Source organism: Lepus europaeus, chromosome 7 (assembly GCF_033115175.1).
Source record: "Lepus europaeus isolate LE1 chromosome 7, mLepTim1.pri, whole genome shotgun sequence".
NCBI lineage: Eukaryota > Metazoa > Chordata > Mammalia > Lagomorpha > Leporidae > Lepus > Lepus europaeus.
In genome coordinates this window covers 89,000,157-89,020,193 of record NC_084833.1, presented here as the reverse complement: position 1 = coordinate 89,020,193, position 20,037 = coordinate 89,000,157, and the positions used below count along the sequence as shown (strand labels likewise).

The 20,037-nt window shown below is 36.2% G+C and overlaps 1 protein-coding gene across 1 annotated transcript in view; it reads right to left on the bottom strand.

Annotated features, from left to right (window-relative positions):
• Positions 1 to 20,037, bottom strand: part of CNTN5 (contactin 5) — a 549,774-nt gene that overhangs the window by 75,088 nt on the left and 454,649 nt on the right. Inside the window, exon 16 of the mRNA XM_062197592.1 lies at positions 8,676 to 8,834. Within this exon, the coding sequence (XP_062053576.1) occupies positions 8,676 to 8,834 (159 nt within the window). The remainder of the gene's footprint in view (positions 1 to 8,675; positions 8,835 to 20,037) is intronic.

The window sequence follows — 20,037 nt, the reverse complement described above, 5'->3', positions numbered from 1 at the left end:
CCTCGGACATCTCCACATATCTGGGCCATCCCTCATATCTTCTTTTCAAATCAGCACGAAATTCTGCAGATTTTCTCACCGGTCTAGCTTGTATCTCTTTGTAATTCTTGAAGTGCTTCTAACTGTGACTTTTAGAATTCATGATCTATTATGAGCCAGATCTTTGTATTCAATCTCCTCTCTGAATATTCCTCTAACTTTTCACGCTAATGCAAACTGAGGGGTGGCCTTCTGAAGACCTAGACAGGAGGATCAGCACTCTTTCCCCACAGCTGTCTAATGAATCTTTGCCCTTGATGTTTAGTCAGGGGCATGCAGTTACTTTTTCCTGTGAAAATAAAGAGCAAAGCTCTTTGTGGCTTTGATTTGTATATTCTTCTTCTTCTTCTTCTTCTTCTTCTTTTTTTTTTTGACAGAGAGAGAGAGAGAAATGTCTTCCTTCCGTTGTTCACCCCCCAAATGGCTGCTACGGCCGGCACGCTGCGTCCATTGAAAGCCAGGAGCCAGGTGCTTCCTCCTGGTCTTCCGTGTGGGTGCAGGGCCCAAGCACTTGGGCCATCCTCTACTGCCCTCCCTGCCACAGCAGAGAGCTGGACTGGAAGAGGAGCCACCAGGACAGAACCCGGTGTGCCAGTGCCACAGGCGGAGGATTAGCCTAGTGAGCCGCGGTGCTGGCCTTTGTATATTCTTGATTAATAGTATTGAGCACTTTTTCATGGCCATTTGTTGTCCATTTGCATGCCTTTAGGAGATACCTTTTTATATCTACTGCCTTCACTCAGAGTCTCTATTTTTTTAAGATGTATTTTATTTATTTGCGAGGCAGAGTTAGAGAGTGAGAGTGAGCTATTTTCCATTTACTCTTAAATGGCTTCAACAGTAAGGGCTGGGCCAGGCTGAAGCCAGGAGCCTGGGACTCCATCTGAGTCTCCCTTGTTGGTGCCAGGGCCCAAGTCTTTGGGTATCTTCAGCTGTTTTCCCAGGTGCATTAGCCGGGAGCTGGATTGGAAATGGAGCAGCTAGGACTTGAACTGGGACCTGTATGGCATTCGGGCATTGCAGGTGGTGGCTTAATTCATTGTGCCATAACTCCAGTTGCCCAGTTTCTCTATAGCCAGACTTCCTCAGAGAAGTTTGTGCTATTTGCCTATCATCTCCAAATATCTTCCTTTCTGTCCTGAAACTGTTCCAATCAGGGTCTTAATTCCAGCTTTCTACCTGCTCCAGCCGAAATTACAAATGTTCTCTGTTACTGAAGCCTTATGATCAGCGGTTTCTCATCTTATTTGAGCTATCATCATCATTTGATGCAGTTTATCACTCTCTTCCCTTTGAAACACTTTTTAAAACTCCCATCTCTGTCTTATCTGACTACATATCAGTCTCCATTTCTGATTTCTTCTTATTTTCCAGAAGGACTATAGTTCTACTGTTTCCCGTTTTCTTAAACCATAGTGACATAGTGATCTTATCTAGCCTCATGGCTTTAAACACCCTCTAGATTTTGATGATCACAATACTTTCAGCCACGAACCTTCCCTAGACTCCAAACTCTTATGTCCAGTGGCCTGCTAGGTCTTTCTTTCTGAATAATTTCGTACATTATTCTTATTCTAGAAGTGACAGTTGCTGTTTTACAGATGTAAAACAGTAGTACCTTCCTGTACGTGTACCTCTACCTTCCTGGAATCCTTTACCATGCTGCCTCTAACTCATAAGTAAATGATGGTATCTACAACTTCAAAATACCAGGGGCCTTCAAAAACTTCATACAAATGCGTACCATAAAAAAATCTATGCATGCCTTTCAAAAAATTTTACACCAAAGTAAATTTATACTTTAATTCATTTTTCCAAAAACCTTCTGAAGTGCCCTCATATGTTAACTTTTCCATTTCCTTTTGTAACAAAATTTCTTCAAAGTGTTGTCTCTATTAATTTTTCTCCCATTCTCTCTTGAATCCATTCCTGTCAGATGTTGGTGCCTAACATGCCACTAAAACTGTTATTGTAAAGGTCACCAACGACCTCTGTGTGCTCAAATCTAAGGTTAATTCTCAGTCATCATTTTGCTCGATGTCTCAACATCTGACACAGTGTTTTACTCTTTCTTCCTTCATGGGCTTTATTTCTCCGTCCTCTAGAGCATCACATTATTTTTCTTCTCCTTTTACCTTGCTGATGGCTTCCCTTCTTTTTTTGGCTGGTTTCCCTTCACAGCTTACTGTTATCGTGGTCCAGGAAACAATTTTTTTTTTCATTTTCAATTCTCTTTATAGACAGAAGATCAATTTAGTATATATTAAGTAAAGATTTCAACAGTTTGCATCCATACAGAAACATAAAGTGTAAAATACTGTTTGAGTACTAGTTATAGCATTAATTCACATTGGACAACACCTTAAGGACAGAGATCCTACATGAGGAGTAAGTGCACAGTGACTCCTGTTGTTGACTTAACAATTTGACACTCTTGTTTATGGCGTCAGTAATCTCCCTAGGCTCTTGTCATGAGTTGCCAAGGCTATGGAAGCCTTTTGAGTTTGCCAACTCTGATCTTATTTAGACAAGGTCATAGTCAAAGTGGAAGTTCACTCCTCCCTTCAGAGAAAGGTACCTCCTTCTTTGATGGCCCGTTCTTTCCACTTGGATCTTGCAGAGATCTTTCATTTAGGTTTTTTTTTTTCTTTTTTTTTCCTTTTTTTTTGGCCAGAGCGTCTTGGCTTTCCATACCTATAATACTCTCATAGGCTCTTCAGCCAGATCCAAATGCCTTAAGGGCTGATTCTGAGGCCAGACTGCTGTTTAGGACATCTGCCATTCTATGAGTTGGCTATGTATCCCGCTTCCCATGTTGGATCGTTCTCTCCCTTTTTAATTCTATCAGTTATTATTAGCAGACACTAGTCTTGTTTATGTGATCCCTTTGACTATTTTATTTATTTTGACAGGCAGAGTAGACAGAGAGAGAGACAGGGAGAAAGGTCTTCCTTTACTGTTGGTTCACCCTCCAATGGCCACTGTGGCCAGCGCACCAAACTGATCTGAAGCCAGGAGTCAGGTGCTTTTTCCTGGTCTCCCATGTGGGTGCAGGGCCCAAGGACTTGGGCCATCCTCCATTGCACTCCTGGGCCACAGCAGAGAGCTGGACTGGAAGAGAGGCAACTGGGATAGAATCTGGCGCCCCGACCGGGACTAGAACCCGGTGTGCCAGTGCCGCAGATGGAGGATTAGCCTATTGAGCCACAGCGCCAGCCCCCTTTGACTTTTAATCCTTTCATTATTATCAATTGTGAACTGAAATTGATCATTTGGACTAGTGAGATGGCATTGGTATATGCCACCTTGATGGGGTTGAATTGGAATCCCCTGGGACGTTTCTAACTCTACCATTTGGGGCAAGTCAACTTGAGGATGCAGGACACGATTTTCATACTTTTCTCTGATTTTTGTACTTACTGTCTTCAGGTTGACACACAGTTTCATGATTTTAAATACAATTTACATGTCGATAATTCCTACTCTATAGCTTCATTAGCCTCCTGTATAAAAATGTCTACTTGAAATCCGCATTTGGATGTCCGCTGGATCTATCAAACTTAGTATGTCTGAAGATGAGCTTCTTATTCCACTTCCTCCCCATTCTGTTCTAGTCATATATGTCCTTTGTGCTGGTTAAGAGTAACTCTGTGTCAATGTATAGTAACCTACCATAAGTTGGTAAGACCAAATATTTTGTATTTATCTTTGCATTATTTTTCACTTACTCTGTTTACATTCACAATGTCAGGCAATATTGTGGGTTCTATCTGCAAAATATTATCAAATTCTGACCATTTTTATTACCTCTATTTTTCTAGCTCTTAAGCATCAACACCTTTCAACAACAATAATTTCCAAACTGGTTTGGTGACTCTCCCCCTGTCCCTCTCAGAGTCTGTTTCCAATATAGCTTGAATGGATATATTGAGAGATGACTTAAAACATCAGTCTCCAATGTCCATTATTCTCAGGATGAAATCCCAAGTCCTTTAAGTCTTTGGTCCTTCCAATGTCTCTCCAAACTCATCTTCTACCATTCTCCTCATTCCACTCAGTGCCTCTCTGGTCTTCTAGTGCTCCTGAATGTAACACTTAAGATGCTTTTGCATGGTTGCACCTTTAATCTGGCCACTTCCTCCTACATATTATTTTTGCTAAACCACATTTCCTTCAAAGTTGACTCAAATGTGTCTGCTTACTCTAAGTCAAATTTCAACCAGCCTACTTATGGGCAGAATTATATCCTTCTGAAATGTGTATGTTGAAATTCTAATCTCTAAAATGGCTATATTTAGTTGGGGCTTGTAATTAAGTAATTTAGGTTAAATAAAGTCATTGGGTGGAAATTAGATATTAGTGTCTTCATAACAAGAGACACTAGAGTGATATCTCTCACCATCCTCTAAGAAGGCAGATGTCTCCCTAAAAATAGAGCCCTTATAAGGAAACAAATCCAACAGCATCTTAATCCTGTAATTTCCAACCTGCAGACTATATGCAAATAAACATCAGTTGTTTAACTCACCCAGTTGATGATATTTTGCTATGACAACCCAAACTAACATTTTGCCCCTGCCACAACACTTTTGAGCTCTGGACTCTACATGATGACTCCTTCCCCAACAACACACATCAACTTATAAGATACTATATAATTATTTTTTCCTGTTCACTATTTGTACACATACATTAGAATAAGATCTTCAAAGGGCATGGTATTATTTTCATCAGTGGTGTCAAGTGCCCAGACTACTATCTGGTAGATGATTAATGATTTTTTTTGTTGAAAGAATGTAAATATGGTTCAAATTTCCTTGTGTGATCAGTATTTCCAAAGTTTTTGTTTGATGTAATTATTGCAGGCTTTCTGTTGCTTACAAGAGGCTGGGAAGGAAATAAAGAGGCCTGGGGAAATCTTGATAAATGGGAAAAAAGTTATAGCTGGATAGGAGGAAGAAGTTCTTGATTCTGTTGTGCAGGAAGGTAACTATAGAAAATACACTACATTTTTCTATTTTATAAAAGAATATAGGATTTTGAGTATTTTCTTCATAAAGAAGTGTTAACTGTATAAGGAGATGTATTTACCTGGTTGGCAGTTGCACAGTGTATAAAGCTATCAAAATATCATGTTGTACCCCCTAAATATGTACAACTTTTATATGTTGAAAAATTTTAAATAAAAAATAAAAATGCATATTTAAGTTAAAAAGAAAATACATGTAATTAATTTTCTTACAAGGCTACACATGTTTACTTGGTCATAGTTATAGGTTGTAAAGATTCCTTCCTCCAGCTCACATCATCTCCAACATCCTTAATTAGGACTTCTATTTAAAATAAAAAAGGCACATTTGGGAATTCTAAATTCATTGCTTATTTTTTAAATTTTTTATTAATCTAAAGAAAACAGATTTAATGAATTTCTTGGATATAGCCAGGAAGATAACCATAATTTCCTCTCTTCCTTCCTCATTCCTTCCTCCTTCTGTTTTTTCCCTTTAAAATTCATTGTTTCTTGTAAGGGCCATAAAATAATTGCAAAAGTGTGAATTAAAGATATTATTTAATATGAAATAACATGTAATAGGAAACAATTAGAAACTTTTAAAAATGAAATTGATCATTTTATTTGAAATGAAATATTATTTAGATTAATGGAGAGTTTTTTTTTTTCAAAGCAAGTATTTTTTAAAGTTTTGCAGGCATCACTCTCACTCTTTGAACAAATTTTTTTTTCTGGAATATGGGGGCAATTTTGTTTTAAGGAAAATAGCAACCAGAGTGGAAGCCCTCATATTGACTCAGGGAAAGAATTTTACTTAAATGCTTTTCCTACTAAATGAATCCTATCCAGTAATTTAATTAATAAAACACTAAATATACCTGTTCAATTGACACATTTAATTAATTGATCAGTCTGGGAAACACACCTACAGATAGAAGACATATCCAGTGTTATAGGAATATTTAAGAAACTTAGTGAAGTAAACAAAGACCAGTCAGTTTTATGATTATAGGTGACTTGATATTCCTAAGTAGATGTAGTAAAAAAACTCAATCAGCAAATGCTATCCAATACTATGAAGAAGAAAGTTAGGAATATAAATCAATAGCAAATTATTTGAATAGAAAAGGGGTCTGTAAGAAAAAATAATTTAGTTGTTATGGATCTTTAAGAAGTATATTATTCCTAGTCACATGTGAATCTCATTTGCAAGAAGCAGTATTCATCAGTTAATTCTAAAGTGTTCCCAGCCAGAAGGCCCTTGTGCAACTCTTTAGACCAGTTGTCAAAATGTAGAACTCTCTGTGATTTATATTCATTTTGGTGTATATAGGAATTTTAAGCTGCACCTAATACAGGGCTTGGGAAAAGGAGTAAGTTGGAGGGACATTTTATTAGAGTCCCAGAATGGTGAAGGCTGCACAAAATTGATCAGTACAGAAATCTATTTCTGAAAAAAAAAATACGTTTTATAAATGTAGCACAATGTTAGGGCTTTTAAAGGAAGTATTTGCTGAACTGAATTTAAAAATTAAAAAAAAAACCTCTTAACTAAAAAATGTTTCCAACTTTCATATCATATTAGAAAGATAGATGCAGCTTTATAGTTCAGACTTCTAAACAAATAAGCAAAATTATTTAGTTCAAACACCTAAGCCTTCTATAAACACATACACACGTCTGTACACATACATATGTGTCTAAAATATATATAAATAAAAGGTAGAAACAGGTAAACAAAGAAACCAAAGGCTGGAATCAGAATAAATGTAATTAGGGTACATGGAAACAGATGATGGAAGATACCATGTCCTGGTTTGTCCTGGGCATGGGATGAGTAAAGTTACATACAAGGCTCTTCAGATCACTCATGGAAAAATAGAAAAGTTAATTTGGTATAAATTTTTTAAAATCCATGCATGATTTTTTTTAATCATATGCAGTCTCCATGAACTTTTAAAACACACTATGTATGAATTTCAAAATTTTTTGCACCCAAATAAATTAGTCTTTTCAATCCATTTTCCATTAACTTTTTATATTTCGCTTGAATATGCATATGACAACATATCCGCAAGGAAACCTGCCAAAGAAGTAAGTTGTATGGGTACCCTGGCAAGAGTGATCAGGGAGCCTGACTGTCAGCAGGAGCAGGTGTAGGTGCTGCATAACCCTTGATCTGAAAGTGACACTGCTTTCTGGCTGCAGAGCCTAAGGTTTGTGCTCTCACATTAAGGATAAGATGAAAGTATTGGTGGATGTTAGCTATAAGAATTGTTGAGTAGGGTGGCGTGTGTGGTTTGAATTTGTGCCTTTCTGTATTTTCTAAATCCTGAGATTTCCCCAACTTCCGGGTTCTACAAAGGTATTACAGGGTTATAATGGAGCCAAGAAAGAGGCTAATATCTACAACTGCATACATTTCAAAATAAATATGTATACATGCATATAATGATATAGTGTGGTCTAAGTTAATGCAGGGGTCTAAATATCAAGAAAGTCTGAACTTTATTTATGAGATAAATATATTTGCTCTCCTCACAATTGTATACTTTTATACAAAAATACGTTTCTGTTCAAATTTTATTGACCTAAGCAACAAAATGGACCACTCCACTCCTACAATAATTTGGTTAAGTTTTATGGTTGCTGCACACAAATGTCTTACTGATTTGTACATTTCATTTCTAAACTGGTGAATCAATTTTAAAAATAAATTGAAAGCACAAATTTAAAATCGACTCTTCTGAAGATTTTATTTTCTAGGCTTATTGTACACTTTTCAAATAAGTGTCTAATAATTACATAGGGAGTGGGATTTTATGTATTTCTTCTGGACAGCCATATGTGGAAAGAGGTAACTTCAGTTATAACTTAAAGTGAAAACTATTAGGATAAAATTTTTATTTTTTCAATATTTTTTAACTTTTTATTTCAGAATATGTTTAAGTTTACAGGACAAAAATTGTGAAGTAGTATAAATAATTTCAATATATAACACACTCTGATTTCCCTATTATTAACAACTCATAATATATTTGCCACAATTAATAAGCCTCCCTTGTCTTCCTCCCTTTTATTATCCAAACTCCTCCTATCATTTTAGAAGCAGGCAAAAATGATACTCTTTTAACCGATGTAACTTTATATTAGATTTTCTTTTTCTAAACAAAGCAGTTGTGTTTTACTCTATAAAGTAGTAGTTAGCACAAGAATTTGGAGTAATGGAGCAGTTCTATATCCTGGTGGTCTTGGTGGCTCCTTGAATATATATAACATTTGATAATTATGTAAGTTGTTATCACTTGGAGAAGCTTTGGGACAGGTCGGCAAGAACTCTACACTACTTCGCAAAATTTTGCACTTTTTTGTGAGTCTAAAGTTAATTAAAACAGAAAAGGAACCAACATGATCTGGTCCTTTTTGGAAATTGAAAAGAGAGGAAATAAGGGTAATATGATATTCTCCAATTCATATCAAGAAACAAACAGTGGTCAATATTGTAATAGCAGACTGCTTCTAGAATTCCAAAAATAACCTGTTGTGATTTTAAGCAAATTTGAGTAGAGCCAATGAGATAGTAAGCTGTTCTGGTCATATCTGATGTCGCCTTAGCAACTCTCACCTGTTTTCACTGTTTGCCAGCCCAGGGAGAATGGGCTGCGAGCCTGGAGGTTGTAGGAGGTGATGGGGCTGTGGTTGTCAGCTGCTGGGCTCCAGGAGAGTGTGGCTGTGCTTTCGGTGATTTCCTCCACAATCACTACCCCTGGGGGACCAGGGGGACCTATAGGAAAGGCAATGGTAAAGTTCAGTACCACTCGTTATGAGGAACCATGAGAAATTTTATTTCCAATGGGGAGCCCATCAAACTATGTAATCATCTTAATGAAATATGTATTTAGTAATGAATATTGACATCAAAAAGTTATGGGATACAAGTTGGTTTCTAAGGTTTCTTGAGGGGGTACTTAATTATAGACTTGATATTATTCTGAGGCTTTATGCCTGGAGGCAACTACCAATTAACATTGTGTTTTATAGGAAAGGAAAAAATAATTAGAAGCAGACAGAAGAAGACAAATGTCAATATCAGCTACAGCTGTTGAAATCAATTGCAGCTTACAGAGGCAGCAACAGAAAATGATAGGCAGTGCTATCAGGAGAAAAGTGATCCTATTAATAAAACACACTATAGGTGGAGGGAGCTAATCTTCATGTTTATAGAACCTGCAATGTACAAACACTACTGTGTTCTATCAGGTAGCCGAGACTCTAACAAGACAGGAATGAAAGACACTACAGAAATAACATGATAGACAGTAAGGACATTTACGAGAAGAGAACCACATAGGTAGATTTCTGGGGGGGGGGGGGGTGTACAGAGGAGACTGTGATTCCTTTTTTCTGTAGGGATAGAGATGTGATGAATGAGTTGATGAATTCTATTTTGATGATAAGAGTGGAATAGAATAGTGATGCTGACTTTACATGCATATGGTCTTCATCTTCAAGAAACAATCATGCTCCAATTTGAGGAGGAATGTGCTATTGCATTATACTTAAAAATAGGGATTTCTAATGGCATTTTTAGAACATGCACAACTGTTTCAATAACATAATAATTTTAATAATAATTTATAATTTTAGTGGCTAAAATGTACCATCAGATTTTCTATTGACATTCTTCTTTTACATAGTGTGAACAATTTAAGTTGTAAGAATGGTTTTATATTGAATGAAAAAACTTCCACCTTTAAGTGTTTTATTTAGAATCTTTATTTTTAATTGTTTGAAAGGCAGATAGAGACACAGAAATCTTCTGTCAACTGTTTCACTCTCCCAGATGCCTTCAACAGCTGGGTCTGGGCCATACTGAAGTAGCCTGGTACTCAATCCATGTCCCACACGTGTGTGGTAGGAATCCAAGTACTTGAGACATCACTTGTGCACATTAGGAGGCAACATAAGCAGGAAGCTGATGTCAGAAGTGGAGCCAGGAATCCAACTCTGGCACTGTGATAAGGGTTGCAGATTCCCAAGTAGCTTCTTAACCAGTGTTTCATATGCCTGCCTCTTTAAGCATTTTATTATATTCTGAAATTTTTAAAAATATTTTCTACATTTGTCTTTATGTGGCAGGTGGTTCTCTGGACTTGGTGATTAGGAGGTGGAAGGAGTAAGAGCTAACGCAGACTGTGAGGAGCTGAGAGATGATTAGGTGCCAAAGAGAGGGAGCAGTTCGTGAAGATCACGGAAAGAACCGTGAGATTGAGAAAAAGTTTAAAACCCTCGGTGGGGAAAACAGCACTTTTAGGAAATGAGGAATGAACCAGACTGAGAACCAGCAGCGATGGCAGAGGCCAACAATTGAAAAGAAAGGGACCATTTCGTTGGGAAGTGACAGAAAGCTGTGGATGTAGGAAAAGTGGGAAAGGAGGGTCTTGAGAAGGGGTAGGTTTTCCCTAAGTGAAATGACGGAAGCAGGAGCTAACAAAGCAAAGAAAGCTTTTCAGATGGTAGGGGGAGCAGTTGAAATAGATTGTTTTGGGAGATCGTCATTTTCCCTGTTGCGGTGAATCATTTACTGGTTGAGGGTGCTTCAATGAGAATGAGATCTGAGGCGAGAGGTTAACAGGAAGGATGGGAAACTGGCACATGACCAAAGTGGCAAGATGCATAGCAGAGAGAATATGAACTTTGGAATAGCGTTGGTGTTCAAGTTTGGTTGGAGGCTACTAACTCAGCAAGATTGGGAAAGCCATGGCCAAGATCGGGAAAAAGTTGGTAGAGCCCATTCAGTTAGGAGTTTTCAAGCATGTTCCTAGTCATCATCAAAGATGCCAAAAGAAATGGGTAACATGGGGTTAAGCTGGAGAGTCAGGGGAAGCCAGAAGTGTACTGTCAAACTGGAATAAAAGATAGCAATGTTGATGCCCTTAAAATAGTGGCTAAGGATGCAGCGAGGAAAATGAGACCCAGATGCTGAGGAAGGTGGCTAACAAGTTATTTACACTGGTAACAGCAGTGTTGGTGATTATCTGTAATAGTGATGGTATGATAGTGATGAGAATATTAAAAATAATGATAGTACTAGTAACTAGCATATTCTCACTGCACTGTACTGGGTTACGCTACTGCAACAACTGTTTTGAAACATGATTTTGTTCATTTATTTCCATGTCATTGTGGTTGGGGCATAAGGGGAGCTTGAAGAGATTATTTGGTTAATAAGTAGTCAATAACCATCCTATATCTTAGGCATTGCACTAGGCACTGGGTGTCAGTGGGTATCCATTCATGAGGAGAAGTTAAAAGTTGTTTCCTTAAGTCACTCTGCCAGTGAATGGCAAAGCTGAGAGTTTAATACAGATCTGAGTGTAAAGTCCTTTGTGTAGAAGGAAGCAAGAAGTACAGAGTCTTCCACCTTTCACTGTTTATCCGGGGAATACCTTCCTTTGATGAAAGCATACTGTGCTACCCAAGGGCACATTTGAAGTGTTAAAGACTTTGTAGCAGCCCATGTCTAAGATGGTCACCCTCACATCCTTCCTCCCAGTACCTGAAACTCATTCCCTCATGGAGAGGTGAGGCTACTGTGTCAACTTTTTGAGTCTGAGCTGGCCTATGGCTGTCTGACTGGATAGACAGTGGTAGGGATGACACACATGACTTTTGAGACAAGGTCACAAGAAGTTTTGCACTTTCACCAAGGTCTTCTGGAATGCTTCGTATGGGAAAAGCCACCTGTCAAGTAAAAGGCCTGATTACACTGAGACCAGCATTCTACAAGGAAGTCCAAACTGGGCATTTAGTGGGACCCATGAAGAGAGACAGACAACCAACTTTCCCCCAACTAGTCTAGGCATTTAGATTCACCCATCAGATACGTGAGGGAAGAGCATATCCAGCTTCCATCACCATCTGCCTGCGTCTGCACGAGTAATCCCAACCTAGAACTTCCTGGTTACACTTGTCAGTTGCCAAATGATGCAAGAAAATAAGAGATGGATGTTTTTAAGCTCCTCAGTTTTGGGGCTGCAATAGCTAATTGGAATAGCTGTCAAAATACTTTGTTTTTGAAAGCTCATTGACATATACAGAGGATTCTCAAATGCTCTATAAAAATACCTGAAATTAATGTGTTCAAATAGCAATGATTGCCAAGAAATTCATTTAAGTTCTTTTGTAGTGTCCCATTTATTCTGTCTCATTTTATCCATTCTGTCTACTCAGCCTTTTAGAAAGCATGTATCAACAACTGCCTATGAGCAAGGTCCCATGGGAGGCACTGCAGTAAACACATAATTGATCTAAGTAATGTAATTTGGTTTTCTGAGTATTAGTTATCTTAAATAAAATTATATTTATTTAATAATAGCTAATTGTTACTACAAATAGTTTTAAAAATTTTAACCTTACCGAAATTTGCAACATCAGTAAATCTCCATGTGCTTTTCTTTAGGTGTGTCTGCCAAAATACAGCCCTTAGCAAAATAATCAGTGACAAGGACATATATTTATGTAACCAAGGTACTGATTGTGACTATGAAATTATTTATAATTAAAAACAACAATAATCAACAATTTTCCAACAATTATGTAATATATGTTATGCATTATTATGACACAGTATTAGACAGCCTAATATTGAAGACTATTTAATGACATGGGAAATGTTCAGAATCTGAATGAATGAAGTTGAATGTAAAGTTGTACATAAATATTGTATATAGCAATATTAACTTGCTAAGGAAAAGACTGGAAAGAAATGCACTAAATTGTTGCTTGTTAGTGAGGGTATTGGTGATTTAAAAAGTATTCTTGGTACTGTTTGAATTTTCCAAATTGGTAAAAGCACTTGTTACTTCCACAATTATTTTAAAGCCCCATATTTTGATATGTGTTATCCTAAGTATGTACTATTTAGCTATGCCCTGAACAAATATTTTTAAAATATAATAATAATAATAATAATAATAATAAAGGAAAATAAGGAAGTGTGAAGAAAGGAAGAAGAGTTAAATTTGAGTTTACAATGTTGCATAATAACATGTTAAAGAATGTTTTAAAATACAAAGATTCTATATAGGCCCCCTTTTAAATCAAAATTAAATCAAAATACATTTCAATTCTCTTTTTACTTAAGAATAAAATGGCAATAGTAATTAAAAAGTAGTTACATGAATAAAGAAAATATGCCTCTCATGTAATTTGATATTAAGGCTTCTTAGAAAAGAATTATACCCTATGAAAAAGGGTCTTTTGTAAATCTGGAAGATTTCTTACAAAAATTGTTGCGAAGCTATTCTGAAATATATTCTTTAATTTCAGAGAAATTAAACATAAATTAATCATAATAAAAGCAAAAGCAAATGTACTGCTATTATATTAGTATTGGCTCATTAGTACTCTATAGGAAAAATATTTTCAGACATTAAATGTTGGCTGCAATTAACTTCTATGTATATAGATGTGAATTGGATTAACATATTAATAGGGTTAACACCTTTGATTTTAAGTCATGTTAACAGAACTATTTTTTTTACCTTCTCTCTTTTTTAACAGATTCTAAAAGTTTTTCTAAAAGTCGTTGGCAAGTAATTAGCACAAGACATCTTTGAAAATAGATTAATAAGAGAGAACTGTCTGTGTGATGACAAATGTGTGACAGTAGCTAGTGCCTGGATGTTATACAGCTGCCACTCATTTAGTAGAAATCTTGTTAGATTGATACTTAGCAGTAATGATTCAGTGTCAGATGGGCAGTAATCTGGAGATTCCGCCCCTCACCCCTCAAGCACAATGCTATTATATAAAATCACTAAAATAAGTATTTTATTTGAAAATAGACAACTAGGAAAGTGGACACAGTCTGTTCTTTCATTCATGTTGAGAATGATGAGCAAATAACCAACTGCAAAGCCCTGAGCAGAAGCCTTGTTCTCATGGATTCAGTCCATCCTCAGTCAGGACCCCCTGCCAATCTAGGGATCAGGGATGCTGATAACATCATGTTCAGTTAGAAAATATTCCTGTCTTGAGCCAGTGACTTTTAAAACTAGAAAATGAATAAAATGTATATTAGCATATGTTTTTACAGTTTATGGAAAATGGAATTAAAAGAGAATGTCAGTTTTCCATGAACTTTTTGAAGTTCCTTAGAATCTCATTATAGCTTCCCAACTGGTATTATTGTTATACTGACATGGACCAAGAGACTTAATCTTCATGTAGTAATTAATCAATGTGTTAGAGTCTTGGAATTTTTAAATGAACTGATATCTTCTATTTCAATCATAATGTTTTCCAGATAAGGAGAAAATTCCTCCTCAAAAAAAGAGACCAAAAGAAAACTTCCTGCTTGGCGGGGCGGGGGGGGGGGGGGGGGGGATAAAAGTTGAAAGAAAGAAACTTTAATCTTGACAGACACTCAGATTGATCAGATTGTGACAAGTCGGTGTGGCACCTATGGGCAGGCTGTGTGTTGACTTCCTATGGAATGGTGGTCTATTCTTGTTTACCACTAGCAGACAGCTGCAGGCTTTTCAGATTTTGTGTGTCTGTTCCCCCATTCATGAAGAATACTGAGAAGCCTTTACTAATGTAGACTGATTATCTGTGCCAATTGCCTTTTATAGATCTTTTGCACCTAGATAATGTCACATTCTCTGCCCGATTCCAAAACTTACTGATTTAACAAATACCCTGATTGTTGTGTGTTGCTTTATATTATAAATCGATTCAGTTTGTTTTGAAGTGAACAATCTGATATGAAATATGCTATGGTACCATACATCACTTGTCTTTTTAAGACTACAAATATGGCCTGAGGGAAGACATCCTTTACTTCTGAATTTATGCGTGAATAAACTGTAGTAAAAGAAGCAGGCTGACATGGCAGTCATTCAGGGAAGTCCAGTCCTAACCATGTCCATGAAGAGGAGGACTGACTGTCCTCTGGAAGATTATATTAATGCACACAAATAAATGTAATATCCCAGGCCACAGTGAAAAGTTTTTATTTTTGTCATACAGTTTACCCATCCATAATCCAGTACAAAAAACCAGTTTGTGCAGACTCTTTGGAAAGGACAAAATGTTTCAATGGCAAATAATACATAGTAATGTAGCTAGATTTTGTGTAGCACATTGCACATTAATATTTCATAATTATTCATAACTTGTTGCTGAAGTTTTTATCTTAGGAAAGAAATATGAAAAATTATGGTATATCCTTATTTAGGAAGTGCAGTGTTAATGATAGTATATTTATTTTCCTATGAGAAAGTATCTCCCAATAGACTCCTGACAGACATGTTTTCCCATAAGCTCTTGCCACACGAGGCTTGCAGAATCCAACTTGCGGTGATATTTCATCATCCCTTTTTCTTCTTTGGATACTTCCTTGCCATACGTATGTCCCTCATAACACTTAGAGATTTTCTTAGATTTAATTATATTTAGTAGCCCAATTTGAAGTGACCCTTTCCTATTGTTTCCAGTCCCGTGATAGTCAAGGATGGAAATGACAGAAACAGTTCTGGTTATTTTATTCAAAAGTGATTTTATTTTCAATTAATTTAGTGAAACTCAATATTATATGAAGTCATCTACCATCTGCCTGTTGTCTATCCATCTAGCTTATCATTTAAATAATCTGATACCCTTAACAGAATTCTTGCCTTTCCTCACTTTGCCTATTTAATACTTGTTTGGGCTTCAAGTTTTGAATATTTACTCAGGCTTCACTTTTTTATTGAAGACAACTCTGAGTACTTTGCCTAGGTAAAATCATTGTTTTATACACATTCATAGTGCCATGTACCTGTACTGCAAATCACAGTTGAAACTTCCTGTTTGTGTTGCTATTAATGGTGGCCTTTTGCTTTGGATTTTAGGTACAATAGGATTGGAACTGTGCCTGTAAGTTTTTTACCGTTATATTCCCAGTACTTGGTGCACTGCTTAGAACATAGTATGTTGCCATTTACTTTTGTAATAAATGACCAAATAAATAATTTTATCAATTTAATGGGTTAGTACAATTTAGCACTTAATTTTTGTACTTGTTATCACTTTTGACCAATCAAAATACAAAAAATTAATTTATCTTTACAATCATAGGGCTATTTTGAAAGGAGACTGTAAACATATTTTAAAAATGGGATTCTTATTGCATTCTCATCTTTGATAAATGCCACTGATTATATATTCACCTGCCTATAGTATATTTCTAAAGTAAAACAATAGGTTATGAATATTTTTTATACTTTGATAAGCACTGAAATTACTGGCATGTCTGTTAAAAAGAATGTAGACTTTTGGAGCAGTACCCAGGTGTTACTGACTTTCAATTACCATGAGTGCAGCACCAAAATCTGTATTTTGTATAAGATAAATAGAAAATTTTTATGCATCCTATATTTCAGTGAGAATTACCTAAAGAAAAGATTTGGGCAAGGAATAAGAATACGTTTATTTCAATGCAGACTTCCAGGTAAAAGCTTTGGGGCCTCAAGCAGGTTTCTGAACTTCATTATAAAAAGGATGATAATATTAATCTTATCATTATAGTAGGGATTATTTAGGACACTGTGTGAAAAAAAGCTTTGTAAATTGTAAACATCCATGTCACTGACTGAATCTCTCAGTAGTCTGTAAATGTAAAAATATCTCTGAATCTTACAATGCTGCATGTTGTTTTCCAATATAATTAAGAACCCATGTACTACATTTTATTTTATAAAAGAAAATGAGGGTAGAGATGAAGCTGATTTGACAAAAACATATGCTATCATCAGTAGATTCAATAATCCCCATCCTCTAGGGAGCTTATAATGTAACACAGAAAGATAATGCTTCCATGATAATGACTTAATGCCCCTAATCAGTATAAGGCATTGTGCTAAATGTTATGTAATCTCTGATCTTTATATAAAACTTTGTATTGACAACCTTTTTCCACAAATGCAGAATTAATTCTCATAAAGTTCAGGTAACTTGTCCAGGTAATGTCATACAGCATTCCAAATGTGGGTGTGGAGTTTAATATATTTCCGTTTATCTTAATTTTAACTGCATTATTCATTGTTTTGTAGACCTCTTCACATAATTCAACATAGACAGAACCTGTAGATTTTAATAGGTTAAAACCCATTATTTGCAAAAGCAAATAACTTTTTATTGATTGAGAATGGTCTTAGAGGTAGAAAATGCATTTAGAGATGCAGTAGACTTTGTGTTTGCCTCCCTAATATTCACCTGATTTGTTCCAGTGTTGTAGAGTAAGTTTACTTCCCTCCAGTTTTCCCCATTGTATTGGTGGTGCTGATTAACATACATCAATCTTGGCAGTCTCATCTGCCTTTAATAGCAATTGGTTAAGGAAGTTAGGTTTAAGCTGATTAGATCATGATGATCTTCTTATGCTAGGTTAGGAGTATGCAGGTGATATAAACTGTTTTAATCATGTGAAGAAATGGATGTTTGTACCATGGCTGGAAGAGATGTACTAGTTCTTTCCTTTCTATGAGCAATAAAGCATTCATCTCTGTTATTGTTGCCAATCAGCCTGTGATTACAGTGGGAATCACCATTTGTGTAATACTCACATTGTAGGTGATAGAGTGGAGAAATAAAATCAATCTGAGACCTTGAGGAAAAGTTGAGACATTGGATTGATCAATTAAAAAATCACCCTTAACTCCCTGTCATGAAAGAGAATGTGTTTCCTTATTGCTTAAGCAAATTTGAGTTAGTCTTTGCACGCACCTGCAAGCATCCTAGGATATAAAGAGTAACTGAAAACTCCCATGGTTGATGAAAAATTAAAACTGCAATAATACTTTATCTTTATTAAGACTGATTATATTAGCATAAATAACCTGAAAAAGGAATCTGTAACCATACCTAATTATTGCAATAAATCCCTTGGAATTGAAAAATGACAAATCAATTGGGAAAACTGACAGACTAGCTGGACAAGTGGAAACAACCAACTAAGTAGGTAAACACAGAATGCAATTAAATTATTAAAATGACTTAAATTCTGCCGACAGGATAATGGAATTATTGCTTTGGGGTAGAGACTTGGGACTTTTTCAAATTTGTGCCAGTTATAATAAATATATTCCTATGACCAAAGAAGTTCAAGTTTTGGAAATCAAAGACATAACTTCAAAGAAAAATCAAAAAGTCTGTGTCATAGTGTCCCACTCATAAAAAGAAAAAGAAAACAGAAGAGCCCTAAAAGAGTTGAAGAAACTACCAAATGAGGTCAAAAACCAAAAGATAAACTTGATGGCTATGAAGCAGAAAGTCTGAGTAGAGAGCATGCAGGCCCTACTACTTTCTACCAATGTCACAAATTCACTACTTATCTCAGACACAATGTTTGTTAGATATTAAGGCTGGAGGGATAGCTTTTCAATGAAGATTCCAAGAAAACAGTTGTTCTTGGATGGTAATTAAAGATGGACAAGGTGACTTTTATCGGTGGCAAAAAGAAGTAAAACAAAATGACTAACAACTAGAGAAATCAAGACATTTTGGAGAGAAAGCAGATTCCTTAAGATTGATCATGGTAGCAGAAGTCTGTAAAGAAAAGCAATCTGAGGGAAGAACTGAAACTTAAGGCCGTGAGTTTGGATTGCATTTTGTAGGTATTGAAGAATCAGTAGATGTTTTTGAGCTGGAGTTACAGTGATATATTACATTTTAGAGAGGAAAAATAAAGAATCGGAATAAAACATTATTCCAAAATTTCATACTTCAGTGAATTAGAATATTGGTAGAATAGAGGGGATTCTGGAGGAGGATTTTAGAAGACTTTTCTTTTTTTGCTATTTATGTAATTAATGTCAACGGAAATTAATTCTCCTGGTACTGTGACAGAGGGGGGAAGAGACTAGTGGAGCCTGAACAGAACTGAAAAGATGAAAGCTTTGGCATAGGTTAAGATGCTGCTTGAGACACTACATCCCATATCAAAGTTTAAGACAGAACTTTGCTCTCACTTCCAGCTTCCTGACAACGCAGACCCTGAGTCAGCAGTCAGCAGGTGACAGCTCAGATAGTTGAATCTCTACCACCCATGTGGCAGGTGCACACTGAAGTGAAAAACATGATATAATGGGGCTGAGTCAAAACTTTTCCATTAGATTCTTGAAGAATCGTGTTCCCGCATGACTGGAAACAGAGGTGATTAAGCTTAAAAGTTGGCATGAGAGGTATAAAGGAGTTCAGGGATTTCACGTAGAACTTAAATCAGGAGAAGTTGATGATCATAAAAATTGAACGCAGTCCATGTGAAAGTCAGGGAATGACTGAAAACTGGGAGGCACATATTGCAGAAGATTACAAGAAGCTATTGCCAGAGGTTTCATGTCCCAAGTTTGAGTTCTATACACATTTATGCATAGCAGGGCCATAAATTAGAGCCCCTATAGCTGCAAATCGGACAAGCTAGGAAGGTAAGGTGCTGTGCTTTCAGTGAGCATATCAACTGACTGGGTGTGTGCAAATTCCATTCATGCCAATAAAATCTAAGTGAGCCCAATGCCTTTTCCTTGGTTTTCTGATATAATTTATTTCCCATTTACTACATAAAGTCAGAATTCAGAATCTTGATATTTCCATTTAGCTTTTAATATTTACATCAGTATTACTGGTGTGTATGTTGTGTGTGTGTGTGCAGACATACACTACAAAGAACGGCATGATATGGAAGGTGGATGGAGGTGTTAAAAAATTCTGATACCTGTAGTGATGGTAGAACCAAGAGTGAAAGAAAATTCCTAACAATCGCTCTTCACCTCCACTATCCACAAATATTTCATCCTTCTACTTCATTGTATCTGTCTCTTTGCTTTATCAATACATTATAAGATATAACCATTGAATATTAAATGCCTATAATGATTATTTAATTGCTGTTGCATTATCTATCAGTTCTTCCACAATTTTCTGACTTTTAAAATTTGAGTCTC